General features: G+C 36.2%; 1 protein-coding gene across 2 annotated transcripts in view; it reads left to right on the top strand.

Moving 5' to 3' along the window:
• The window catches only part of LOC112299931 (alpha-aminoadipic semialdehyde synthase, mitochondrial), a 66,583-nt gene extending 53,077 nt beyond the window's left edge, over positions 1–13,506 (top strand). For both annotated transcript variants that reach the window (XM_024555168.3, XM_053926262.1), the window contains 5 exons: positions 826–921; positions 8,810–8,925; positions 9,551–9,639; positions 10,178–10,354; positions 11,788–13,506. In XM_024555168.3, the coding sequence (XP_024410936.1) occupies positions 826–921; positions 8,810–8,925; positions 9,551–9,639; positions 10,178–10,354; positions 11,788–11,906 (597 nt within the window). In that variant the 3' untranslated portion in view covers positions 11,907–13,506. The remainder of the gene's footprint in view (positions 1–825; positions 922–8,809; positions 8,926–9,550; positions 9,640–10,177; positions 10,355–11,787) is intronic.
• The last annotated feature ends 745 nt before the right edge of the window (positions 13,507–14,251 follow it).

Genomic DNA, 14,251 nt, shown 5'->3' with positions numbered 1-14,251 from the left:
GCAGCATGCTCAGAGGCCCAGGTCTCTGGCAGAGCACAGCACGTTTGCAGAATGGTAAGTGGTGGAGATGACGCTGAGTGAGTCAGGCTGGGGGTGTATTGGGATGGGTTTATATAATATGCCAAGGACTTCAGACTTGTCCTATTGACAATGAAGAACACATGACTAACTTTTATCAGAGTTATGAAATTTTAGAAAAGTCTTTCTGATCTACCTTTTCCTTTCCTGCTCTCTACATGCATTAGAATAGTGGCTCTTAATCATTAGAATGGATTATGTGCTTTTGGGGGCTATTCTTACAAGCTCCTGCTTCCATTGTGAGAAAGAACAACTGCTCTATTGAATGCTGCCTGCTGCACACAAAGCATATGATGCAAAAGGAAACTGGCCGTTATGCTGCCAGAAAATACCACTCAATGAACCCAGATACAGAAGTAAAGACCCATGTTTTGCAAGATCTCTTATGCAAACCAGTGGAATTGTTGTGACACTATTGATTTTGTTTTGAACTTGAAGGAGGTTTTATCCACACAAGCAATGCAAATAAGTCTTTCAGCCTGTTTTCTAAAGAACTTGTAAAGATAGATCTCTCTTTACAACAAAACAATATACTTTACTAGACAAAGAGCACATATGAATGACCTGTGGACCTGGACAACAGTGTGAGAATTGACTGTGTGGGTTGGGGTTAGGGTGGGCAGTGGAAGGCAAAGGGGGAAAAATTGGGACAACTATAATAGAATAACAATAAAAATGATTTAATAAAAAAAAGAAAAAAATTTTCTTTGAAAATTTTAGTATACTGCTTAATAACTCTCATTCCAGGGATATGCCAAAGCCTTGAATGGATTTGTGAAATTGGGTCTTATAAACAGAGATGCATTTCCCGCCCTTCGACCTGAGGCCAAGCCTCTCACCTGGGTGAGTGACCCCAGAATTACACGTTGTCTGCTGCTCTGCAGAAATGTCATTCAGGTTTGAGTTTTGGTTTGGACCAGCAAAAGAACCCATTCCACAGCTACACACAGGGAGATAAATCCTAGTTCCAAGTCCCCTTTCCCGTTGTGGTGTGGGAGGATGGAGAGAACATGGGGGCTGGCTCCCCGGACCTATTTCCTCAGCAGCTTCTACCACTTGATGGCTCCCTCAGCCTCAGGAATGGACTTGCTGTCTGCACTGGGCTCTGGCTCTGCTACTGGCCTATGTGGTGACCCAGTGAGAGGAGTTAAGTTTGGGCCTCCTGAAACTGGTAACACAGGACGACTGCTGGTGATATCACAGAACTGGGTTCCTGATCCGCAAATCCCATCAAGTTTTTTTCATTTGGCCATTTGTAACCATGAGCAATTTGAGTTTTCAGTTTCTGAGTTCATCCTCATATCTGTGTTGTATTAGTATCCTAGAGGATCAGGGTTGGAAAGGACTTGGGAAGCTGGGAGCTAAATGTAAAGTAGATCTTCCACTATCTGCTAGAAATTAACTTGCTACTAGCTGGTCATTCAACTTAAATTAACGTGCACACATTCCAATAGAAAATGTCAGAAATCACAGGGAGAAAAAAAAATCAATATTGCTAATCCTAATTAGTGTCTCCCCAAAACTTTGGTTTTCTTGCTAGTCATTTACTTTATAATTCAGTTTTTTTTTTCTAAAAGACTTTGCAATCCAAGTTTTACCTTCTATAAATATACTTGTCAGGCAGAGTGAATAAGTATCTATAGGGTGAACCTTGGGGTGAAGCTGCATTGGAAAGGCTGGTCCAAGGCTTCTTATGGCTGGTCCCAGTATCTTAGTAGTTACTGTCTAGAATAGTGGTTTGCAAACCTTTTTTTTTTAAAGACTGATTGAAAATATATTAGACTTTATGGGCCATTTGGTGTCTATCAGACTACTCAAGTCTGCCATAGACAATATGTAAACAAATGAGCAACTTCCAATAAAATTTTTTATTTGCAAAGCCATGTGGTGAACTGAATTTCACCTGTGAACCAGCTTGATTATCCTTAATTGAGCATAACTTTTTCCTTGGGAGCCTGAAAAAAGTCTTATTTAGAAAGTAGAAAAAGCTATGACCACTGTTTTAACTTTTTTTCTTTTGAGGTTTGTTAAAAATTAAGTTTATTTGGATGACACTGGTCAATATTGTTTTATAGGTTTCAAGTGTATGTTTCAATGATACATGATCTGTATATTGATTGCCTTGTGTGCCCCCCACCCAAAGCCAGATCATCTTCAGTCACCTTGTATTTCGTCCCCTTTACTCTCCACTACACCCTTTTCTCTGGTAACAACCATACTATTGCCTGTGTCTATGAGTTAGTTTCAGTTTTATCTCCCACATACAAATGAAATCATATTTTTTAGTTTTTTTCTGACTGACTTATGTTGATTAGCATAGTATTCTCAAGGTCCACCCATGTTGTTGCAAATGGCAGTATTTTATTTTATTTTTCACGACTGAGTAGTATTCCATAATATACATGTGCCATATCTGATTAATCCAGTCTTCTACTGAGGACACTTTGGTTGTTTCCATGTCTTGGCCAATGTGAATAATGCTGCAAAACATAGGGGTGCATATATCTTTGCAAATATATGTTTTTGAGGTTTTTTGTGTAGATCCCCAGAAGAAAGATTGTGGGGTCCTATGATAACCCTATTCTTAATTTTTTCAGGAACTGCCACACATTTTCCATGTTGGCTGTACCAGTTTACATTCCCACCAGCAGTGAATGAGGGTTCCTTTCTATCCACAACATCTCCTGCACTTGTTATTATCTGTGTTGTTGATGGTAACAATTCTAATAAGTATGATGTGGTATCTCATTGTTTTGATTTGCATTTTCCCTATTAGCTAGCAACACTGAACACTTTTTTCATCTATTTGTTGGCTGTTTGGATGTCCTCTTGGGAAAGGCATCTCATTCAGGTCCTCTGCCCATTTTTTAATTGGATTGTTTGTTTGTTTGGTGTCAATTTTTATGAGTTCTTTGTTTTGAATATTAACACCTTGTTGGAGCTGTTGTTTGCAAACATCATCTCCCATTTTGTTGGTTGCATTTTTGTTTTGTTGGTGGTTTCGTTTGCTGTGCAGAAACTTTGTATTTAATATTGTCCCATTCATTTATTTTTGCCATTACTTTTGCCTTTGGAGTCAAATTCATAAAATGTTCTCTACAACCAAGGTCCATATGTTTAGTGCCTATTTTTTCTATGTAATTTATTGTTTCAGATCTTATATTTTGGTATTTTATCCATTTTGAATTAATTTTTATACACAGGGACAAACTGTATTCTTGTTTCGTTCTTTTGCATGTGGCTTTCAAATTTTCCCAGCATCATTTATTGAAAACACTTCCTTATCTCCATTGTTAGTTTTTGGCTCCTTTGTCAAAAGTTATTTGCCCATATACCTAAGGTTTTCTTTCCTGGCTCTCGGTTTTATTCCATTGGTCAGTGCATCTGTTTTTCTGTCGATTCCATGCTGTTTTGATTATTGTTGCTCTGTAGGGTAATTTTAGTCAGGCAGTGTAATACCTCCAGTGTCATTCTTTTTTTCTTAGGATTGCTTTGGCTATTTGGGATCATTTATGGTTCCATATAAATCTAATGATTTTTTGTTCTATTTCTTTAAAAAATGACATTGGGATTTTGATGGCAATTGCATCAAATCTGTGTATTGCTTTGGGTAACAGCCATTTTAACTATGTTGATTCTTCCAAATAACAAACACAAAATATCTTTCCATTTCATTGTGTCTTTCTAAATCTCTTTTAATAACTTTTTGTAGTTTTCAGTATATAGGTCCTTCATATCCTTTGGTTAGTTTATTGATAGGTATTTATTTTTATGGCTGCAATTGCAAAAGTAATTTTTTAAATTTATTTTTCAGAAGTTTCATTGTTAGTATATAGGAAAGCAGTGGATTTTTGTATATTGATTTTGCATCCTGCGACTTTACTGTGTTCATTTGTTTCTAATTGTTTTTTGGTGGTGTCTTTAGGGTTTTCTATGTACAGAATCATGTACTCTGCTGAAAGTAACACTTTTGCTTCTTCCATCTCAATTTGGATAATTTTTATTTGTTTTTCTTGCCTTATTGTTCTGGTTAGGACTTTGAGAACTGTTGAATACCAGTGGTGAGAACAGTCATCCTTGTCTTGTTCTTGATTTTAGAGGAAAATTTTCAGTTTTTTACCATTGAGTATGATACTGGCTGAAGGTTTGTTATATACAGCCTTTACTACGTTGAGGTCCTTTCCTTCAATACCCATTTTGTTGAGTGTTTTAATCACAAATAAATGTTGTGTCTTATCAAATGCTTCTTCTGCATCTATTGATAAGATCCTATGATTTTAATTTTTGTTTTCTTAATGTGCTGTACTACGTTGATTGATTTACATATATTGAACCACCTCATGTCCCCGGAATGAACCCCACTTGATCATAATGCATTCTGTTTGACTGTACTGTATTCAATTTACTAGTATTTTCCTTAGGATTTTTGTGTCTGTATTCAAGAGATACTGAACTATATCAGTATCTTTTTCAGTTTTTTGGAATAATTTGAAGATAGGTTTTAAATATTCTTTTAATGTTTGGTAGAATTCACTGGTGAAGCCTTCTGGTCCTGGGCTTTTATTTTTGGGAGGTTTTTGATGGTTGTTTCAATTTCTTCACTGTTTATTACTCTAGATTTTCTAATTCTTCATGTTTAAATCTAGGAAGTTTATATATTTTAGGACCTTTTTCAATTTTTCTAGGTTGAATTTGGTTGCATATAGTCTTTCTTAGTGTTTTAGTTTAATTCTTTGTGTATTTGTGATGTCTGTGGTAACTTCTCTTCATTTCTGTTTTTGTTTATGAGTATTTTTTCATTTTTCTTTAGTGAATCTAGCTAGGGGTATGTAAATTTTATTAATATTTTGATATTTTAAAAGAACCAGCACTTTGTTGTATTAATTTATTGTATAGTCTTTTTGTTTTCTATTTTATTCAATTCTGCACTTAAGTAACAAATTAATTTTTATTAATTACTTTCTTCTGCTGACTAAGTTGCTTTTGTCCTTCTTTTCCCAGTTCTTTAAGATGTAATGTTAGGTTGTTTACTTGGGATTTCTCTTGTATTTTGAGATAGGCTTGTAATGATATAAACTTCCTTCCTATTACTGCTTTTACTGCATTTCAGAAGTTTAGATATGTTGTATTGTCATTCTCATTTGTCTCTATCTTTTCAGCTCACTTTTTATTTCTTTTTGATCCATCATTTTTTAGAAGAGTGTTCCTTAATCTCCGCATATTTGTGGGTTTATTTATATTCTTTTTAGTTGACTTTTTATATCAAAGCATGTGGTCAGAGAATATGCTGGGTATATTTTCAATTTTCTTGAATTTATTGAAGCTACTTTTGTGACCTAACACATGGTCTATCCTTGAGAATCTTATGTGTTCACTGGAGAAGAATGTATAATCTGATGTTCTGGGATAAAATGTCCTGTCAATGCCAATTATGTACATTTGACCTAATGTGTGGTTTAAGGCTGATATTTATTTATTGATATTCTGTTTGGATGATCTCTCTAGGGCTGTCAATGGAGTATTAAGGTCCGCAATTGTCATTATGTTCTTATCTTTATATCCCTTTAGTTCTGTTAGTAGTTGCCTTATATATTTTGGTGCTTCCTGATTGGGTGCATATATATTAAGAAGTGTTATGACTTCTTGATGTAGTGTTCTTTTTATCATTATAAAATGTCCCCATTTGTCTCTTGTTACCTTTATCTTGAAGTCTATTTTGTCTGATATAAGTATGGTTACACCCCAATTTTCTGTGGATGTTATGTGCTTGGAGAATCATTTTCCACCCTTTCTCTTTGAGTCTAATTTTGTCTCTGCAGCTAAGTTGTGTCTCCTGAAGGCAGAATATGTTTGGGTTTGTTTTTTGATCCATTGGATTACTATGTATCTCTTTATTGGTGAATTCAGTATATTTACATTTTGGGTAATTATTGAAGTGTGAGGATTTCATATAGCCATTTTATCTTTTGTTTTCTGGTAGCTCTGTGCCTCAGTTGATTCTTTCCCTTTGTGTTTCTGTCTGTTGTTGTTTTGGTGGCATTGCATATTTCTTTCCTCTTTTTTTAAGGCAATGTGTCTCACTTTTAGGTTTTTGTGTGTGGTTACAATTAGGTTTATGAAAAAGAAAGTTGCACAGATACAGGAGTTTTTTTTTTTTTTCTTTTGAATGCATCTGATCTCCATCCTCCCTTGCAAATTCAGACTTTTACCCCTCCCCCTTTTATGCTTTTGTTGCCACACATTATCCTTTTTTGTGCTGTTTGTTGTTGATCTTACTCACATTTTTGTTACCTTTTGTTCTTTGTTTCCAGGATAATAACCTAAGTGTTTCCCACAGTGGAGGTCTTCTGGAGATAAATTCTCTCAGCTTCTGTATGTCTAGAAAATCTTTTATTTCTCCTTCCTATCTAAAGGATAACTTTGCTGGATATATTATTCTTGGATGGTAAATTCTCTCTTTCAGCAGTTTGAATATTTGGTTCTACTCCCTTCTGGCTTGTAAAGTTTCTCCTGAGAGGTCAGCTGATAACATAATGGTCATTCCTTTTTAGGCTACTTTCTTCTTTTCCCTGGCCACCTTGAGAATTCTTTCTTTGTCATTAATTATTTTACAGTTTTAATACAATGTACCTTGGAGAGGGCCTCTTTGGGTTAAAGTAACTAAGTGTTCTATTTGCTTCTTGGATTTGAAAATCTATCTCTTTCCATAAGTTTGGGAAGGTCTCATCTATTTATTTGAATAAGTTCTTTGTTCCTTCTCCCTTTCTTCTTTTTCTGGTATGCCTATTATTCTTATATTGCATTTTCTGATAGAGTCAGATAGTTATTTTAGAGCTCTTTCATTTTTTTAATGCTCAAGTCTCTATTCATTTCTAGATTCCTATCTTTGATATCACTAATTATTTCCTCCAGCTATTTCCTATGTTTGCTAGTTGATTCTTAGTCTCTTTTATTGGGGTTTTCATTTCCAGAATTTCTTTTGGCTTATTTTTAAAGTTTCAATCTCTTTGGTAAAGTACCTGTTTTGTTCATTAATTTGTTTTCTGAGTTCATAAATTGCGTGTCTGGCCCTGGCTGATGTAGCTCAGTGGATTGAACATGGGGCTACAAACCAAAGGTCTCCAGTTCAATTCCCAGTCAGGGCACATGCCTGGGTTGTGGGCTAGAACCCTGGTTGGGGGCATGTGAGGGGCAACCACACATGGATGTTTTCCTCCCTCTCTTTCTCCTTCCCTTCCCCTCTCTCTAAAAAATAAATTAATTAAATCTTTAAAAAAATTGCCTGTATGTATTTTGCCACATATCATCGAGTATTTTCAGAACTGCAATCTTGAGTTCTGTGTCATTTATATCACATATTTGTATGTTTCTAGGTATGTTTTCTGGAGGTTCATTTTTTTCTTAGCTGCCTCACTATCTTGGCTATTTCTTGGTATTTGATGGGTTCCCTCTCTGCCTAGACATCTGTGTATAAGTGGCACTTCTCTAGAAGATTAAAACAAAGAGGTCTTTCTATACTTTTTCAGTAGGTGGTGCTGAATCACAAGATGTTTAGCTCTGTGAAATCCCAGTGCATCCTTGTAGCTAGATGCTGCCATCACTGTAGCTACAATGCATGTGTGCTGTTTGGGCTGGGGAAGCCAGCCAGCTTCCTTGTTTTTTTGCCCTCTCGATAATAGTGACCTTGGACCTCTTGGGGTACCCCTGTGCCCCAACCCTGGCACTGTTCACAGTTGCACCCTGTGCCCACAGAAAAAAATATGATTCCGTAGTACAATTTCTCAGGTTCGTAGATAATTGCTCACAACCCGACACCAAGGGAGAAAGGAGGCAAGCTCTGAGAGGCTATGGGGGTGGAAGGGCATAGTGGCTTTGTTTCATCATCTGGAATGCTGACGACCTGACAGATGCACTTCTGTGCTGTGTCCTTACCTAAGTCTCTGGGCTCCGCAGCAGCTTGTGCTGCTTGCACTTGTGGGAGTGCCAATCAGTTCTTTGCTCCTCCCAGATGAAGGGAACGCTAGCCACAACCAGATTTCTTCCCTGGCTATAGGGCTGCATTCGTGGATCATCTTAGCCCTTCTCCCTTCTCACCTCCCCTTTTCATTCTCACTTGCTTACTTTTAGAGATTTTAATGTCCAGATGTCTCAGATGTGTTAATGGGTTGAGCAGAGAATTCTTTGTTAAGTTATAGCTGTTCAAATTGTTGAAACTTCAAGAGGAGAGACCGAGGGGATCTCTCATGCTGCCATTCCTCTGATGTGACTCCTAAGTTTTATTATCTGCAAGGTCTTTGAGATTTTGTTATCTGCAAGGTCTTTCTCATCTCTCGAAGCTACAGAAGAAGAACTCTGGTTGCTGCTAGCAACCACAGCAATCAGCCCATTCCACTTTATCCTGGCCAAAATGGACTGCTGGAGGATGAAGGAGAATGGGTGAAAAAGTGATACAGAGCAAAGGCAGAAAGTGTGATGTTTATATGATACTATCTGTTTAGTATTGATTGAATGTCATGGCCCATTTTTATTGCTGAAATATTATTCTGGAATATCATACACTTATTGATGTGTAAATGTGCAGACACATGTGTATGCATATGTATGAGTTATAATTTATAATCTTCTAATTTAATTCACAGTCCATTTGAGGTCCAATGTCTGAATAAAATACTTTCTCAACTTATTCATTTTATTAGGAACTTAGAATTTTTATTTTCATTTTTCTAACCAGAAAGAGCTCCTTTGTAATCTAGTTGGAATCCCACCGTCCTCCAAGCGTGATGTGCTCAGGGAAGCTGTCCTTAAGAAACTAGGAGGAGATCGTACCCAGCTGGAGGCTGCTGAACGGTAGGCATCCACCCATCAATTTAGAGCAAAATATTGTATCAATGATTATTTAGTCCTTTTTCATCAAAGAAAGGTCAAAGTAGAAGTAGACATTTTACGTTGTCTTTTATTAATTTGCTGCTCTGTTGTTATGGAGAGATTACCATATACCATGTTCATGTGGGGATGAAATAGAGAAATTCAGTGGCAATTACAACTTGGGAAATACTTGAGACGCTTTACTACTCAATTCCCAAGAAAGGTGTTTTTTTTTTTCTCCTGTAGGACATTCACCCAGTCTTTTCCCAACTATTTTAAAATACTCATTCACATGACTGACACATTTTGCTGGTACCCTTAATGTGGGAGAACTAACCTGTTGGTTAATCTCATTGGAACACTATGGATTTCCAATGTATTAGTTTTGCTCCAGAGAGTACTTTCTCAGAGAGTCTGGGGATAATTCTACAGGTTAAAATATTACTATTGCTATTGTTATTTTACAGTTAAGAAGGGTCCTATAACTTGAACTGTCATGTTGTTATTCTACCCTTGAAGAGTAAATCCAAGGAGTGCTCCTTTTTGCTTCCCAAGTGAGAACATGTACAGGACTTGAACTAATGCAGCCACCTCTTGTGCTTCTCAGGTTGGGATTACTTGGGGATGAACAAGTCCCTCGGGCAGAGTCTGTGGTGGATGCCCTTTCCAAGCATTTGGCCATGAAACTCTCCTATGGTAGGCCATGGGCTATTAACAAAATGTCCCAGAAGAAAAAACATGAGATATTGTTAGTACAACTGGCAAATTAGATTGGAGGGCCGGAGCTAAGCAGTAGAAGTGGGGATGTACAATATGAGGGAAAGAACACTGGGTTATGTTTTCAGAGGGGAGAATGAAAGAACTATCAAGTAAGAATGAACTTGGGCAACATAGGAAAGGAGAAAATCATTAGTTTTACTCTTACTTTTTTGCTTATTAGGAAAAGCTGAAGGAGCATTTTTGAGAGAAAAGTGGATGGCCTCTACAGCAGTGCCACGTGTCTGTGGCCAGGCTGTCGTGATAGCAACTTGGATAGAAGAACATGATTTGAGTTACAATTCCTTGAGTTTTTCAGTTGGTGTTTGAGCTAAAAGCAGTATAGATCATTGCCTAAAGGGCCATATACAATGGGAGGGAAACTTGTGAAAGCAGAAAGGCAACAGCAGGAGATGAAATAGGATGTTGAAGTTGTAATGATGATGACATTTTAAAACATCTGTTTATTTTTTTTAAGGTCCTGGAGAGAAAGATATGATTGTGATGAGAGACAGCTTTGGAATCAGACATCCTTCTGGACATTTAGAGAATAAAACTATTGATCTTGTGGTTTATGGAGATGTGAATGGCTTTTCAGCCATGGCTAAAACTGTGGGGTTACCCACTGCTATGGCAGCCAGAATGTTGCTTGATGGTAAGTTCCTTTGTCTTCTTATCATCTCCAAGTCATTGGGTTCCTGGACATCAAATAACTATTCTTGAGTATAACACCGGCATTCACTAAAAGTGAGTCATCTCTTTAGGAGTTGGGGGAGGTAGAAGAGGGTATGGGAGAATAAATGGTGATAGAAAGAGACTTGAATGCACAATACAATATACAGATGATGTATTATAGAATCTTATACCTGAAACCTATATAATTTTATCAACCAATGCTATTCCAGTAAATTTAATAAAAGAGAAAAACAAATAAATAAACATGAGCCATCTCAGAAGATTCAGATGCTAAATGACAAGGAGATCACTCTGTGGTGAATAAAAGTCATGGGCTTCAGAGTTAGACCTACTCTGCGTCCCAGCTCAGTCACAAGATGGCTGAGTGATGAGGTACAAGCTACTCAGCATCTCTGAGCCAGACTTCCCTCACCTTTAGAGTGGGATTGTCATCTCTAATTTGTAGGGTTGTTGTGACACTGAAGTGAAATAATACGTAAAGCTCCTGCCACATAGACGTGAACTTCCTTTCTTTCCTTGTTTATTCATATTCTGGGGGTGGAAGCACTGAAATAGCAGAGGGTATTCACTTCCAGATCTGCATAAAAGGAGACCATGTTTTACTTTATTTTTGCCTGGAACACATTCTTTTTTTTGAGACCATGTTTTATCAATCTTTATATCTCAGTATATTATTAGTAATTGATAAATATTTTGAACAAAATGAATTCAAATTTTAACTCTCCACTCTTCCTTTACAATTACATGTATGTTCAAACAAGCATTACCTCTGAGTATAATACCTCATTTGGCTCTTGTGAAAGTGTGAGGAAAGTAGAAAACATCAAAGGATATTAATGTCAAATAATGAGAAAGCGTATCTGCATATCAGCTAATATCAAATTAAACCACGTACTTGGTTACTGAGGAACCAGAGTGGTGAAGTGACAATGGCGTTTAAGGAACGTGTCTGGACCTACCGTTTCAGCGATCCTAGCAGATACATGTGCCCCCAAAACCAGATGGGTTTTAATTCATTCTGTTGGTGTTATGCTTTTAAATGAAATGACATCAGCAAAAAAAGCAGACCAGTTTGATATACTTTGATATATACTTTCTTAATATTACTTTATTATCTAATTATCTTAACAGGAGTTAATGCAGTTAAGTATAAAAATTGTGACCCTGTCTCTAAGGCCAGATTGTTTTGCAATATAAAATTAACTCCCTATTTTTTACAGAGTATTGATTAAGTAATAACTTAGCAAAGGACATTAAACAGGTAGTTTAAAAATGGTTAGGTCTCCAACAATGGATTATTGACTCTGAGTTTAATGCTATATGGAAACTTGCTGTAGAAATTAACTTTTAATACCACCTGTAAAATGGCAACTAAAATTTATTTTCTTTCAGGTGAAATTCAAGCTAAAGGCCTGATTGGACCTTTTTCAAAGCAGATCTATGGACCAATACTGGAGCGAATTAAAGCAGAAGGCATTATCTATACAACACAGAGCACAGTCAAGTCTTAATTAAGAATTATATTTTATTTTTATCTTCCTATACAACATAGTTTTGAACATTTGTGCCACAAACATATTTGCTACAGTGCTATTTTAAAGTATAAAACATATGTTTTGATTAAGTCACTACAATGGTGTTTTGAAAGATAAATCTGGTTTCATATGAAAATATTTGGAACAGGATATGCCAGTAATTACCAGAGAACTTTAATAATTCTATAATGTGTTTTTTCATGTGTATATAAGAGTGATAATGATTGTGCTATTTGTTAATTTATTGTGCAACTGTTTTCCTACAAGAATATATTTTCCTATACTCAGCAGGTAAAATTTCATCTTTTTAGATGGGAAATATTTCCTCAACACCACAGAACTACAAAGGATCATAAGAGACTACTACAATTATATGCCAAGAAATTGAAAAACCTAGAGGAAATGGATAAATATTTAGGACCATATACCCAAGACTGAATAATGAAGAAACAGAAAATCTGAATAGACTTGATTTCAAGTAATAAAATTGAATCAGTCATTTTAAAATTTCCCAAAGACAGAGTCCAGGATCATATGGCTTTCCAGGCAAATTCTGTGAACAATCTAAGAGTTAACACCTATATTTCTCAAATTATTCCAAAAACTTAGAGAGGAAGGAATACTTCCAAACTCATAGGACTAGACTGACAGTCCAGAAATAACCCTCACATTTATAGTCAACTGATTTACAAAAAAGGTGCTAATACAATTTGCTAGATGAAATAGTCTTTTCATCAACGGGTGCTGGGACAACTGAATATTCACATGTGGAGGACTGAAGTGGGCCCTTACCTCATAGCACATGTGAAAGTTAAAGTGGACCAAAGGCTTAAATATAAGAGCAAACACTATAAACTTTTAGGAAAAAATTAGAGGTGTAAAACTTTATGACCTTGGTTTTATGGCAACGGTTTCTTAACTAAATGACAACAAAAGCACAAGCAACAAAAGAAAACAGTTTGGGAAAACAGTTTAGCAAAAAGGCTAAACATAGTTGCCATATCGACCCAGCCACTGTTTAGGTATATGCCCAAGAGAAATGAAAACATATGTTTATGTAAAAAGTTATAGACAGATGTTTATAGCATATTCATACTAGCCAAAAATGAAAACAATCCAAATGTTGGTCAACTAATAAATCCATAAGCAAAATATGGCACACACATACAGTGGAATATTATTTGGCAATAAAAATATAATGAATAATATAGGCTACAACATGGATGAACCTTGAAAACATTATGCTAAGGGAAAGAAGCCAGACAGAAAAGGCCATATACATATTTCCTTTACATAAAATGTCCAGAATAGTCAAAATCTATGTAGAGAAACTATATTAACAGTGGTTTAAGGCTGTGGGTTTGTGGGGTGAGTTGGAGTGGGTTCAGGCTCCTTTTTGGGGTGATGGAAATAGTGTGCAATTGATTGTGATAATGGTGGCATCTCTGAATATATAAAAAAAATCACTGAGTTGTATACTTTGAATGTGGGAATTGTATGGGATGTGAATTAAATCTCAAGTTGTTACAAAAGAGAATCAATTACAAATAAAAGTTTTTGGCTCCTTGGAAAAATATATATAATTAATTATAATTTTCTTTTCATTTTCACCAATAACATTATTGATTTGGATATTTTGAGTATGTCGGCCATCTCCTGTGTGGTATTACAGTGATTGTTCTCACTTAGTGTCTCAGTTTAATCACTATCAACTTCAACTACCCAACTGTGGAGCATTGTCTAGGGAGAAATCTCCAGCATGGAACTTCGCAAACCACTTTTGTCATATCCCATCAGTAAAAATGTTATGTATACAGACTAAATGCCTGTTTGCCTTTCATGGGCTGTGCTCATACCCTGGTATATGAGACTAATTATTTTTTCTTACTGAATTTGTTGGAGTGATCTTGGTTAATAAAATTGTAGAGGTTTTAAGTTACAAGTCAATAACACATGATCTGTATACAGAATCCTGCACTCACCGCCCAAAGTAAAGTCTCTTCCAGCCTGCATTTATCCCTCCTATGCTCTCTTCCACTTCCCCTCACCTCTTATTCCTGTGGCAGTTACCATACTGTTGTCTGTGTCTATATGTTGTTGTTATTATTTTTTTTTGCTTAATCCCTTCAACTTTTTCACCCAGCCACTCAACTCCTGTCCTCTCTGGCAGCTGTCGGTCTGTTCTATGTTTCCATGCTTCTGTTTTGATTTTGTTTGTTAGAATATTTGGTTCTCTAGATTCCACATATAAGTGAAATAACCAATTATTTGTCTTTCTCTCACTGGCTTAATTCACTTAGCATAATACTCTCCAGGTCCAT

This window comes from Desmodus rotundus, chromosome 6 (assembly GCF_022682495.2).
Source record: "Desmodus rotundus isolate HL8 chromosome 6, HLdesRot8A.1, whole genome shotgun sequence".
In the NCBI taxonomy this organism is placed as follows: domain Eukaryota; kingdom Metazoa; phylum Chordata; class Mammalia; order Chiroptera; family Phyllostomidae; genus Desmodus; species Desmodus rotundus.
This window is presented reverse-complemented; position numbering and strand designations above follow the sequence as displayed.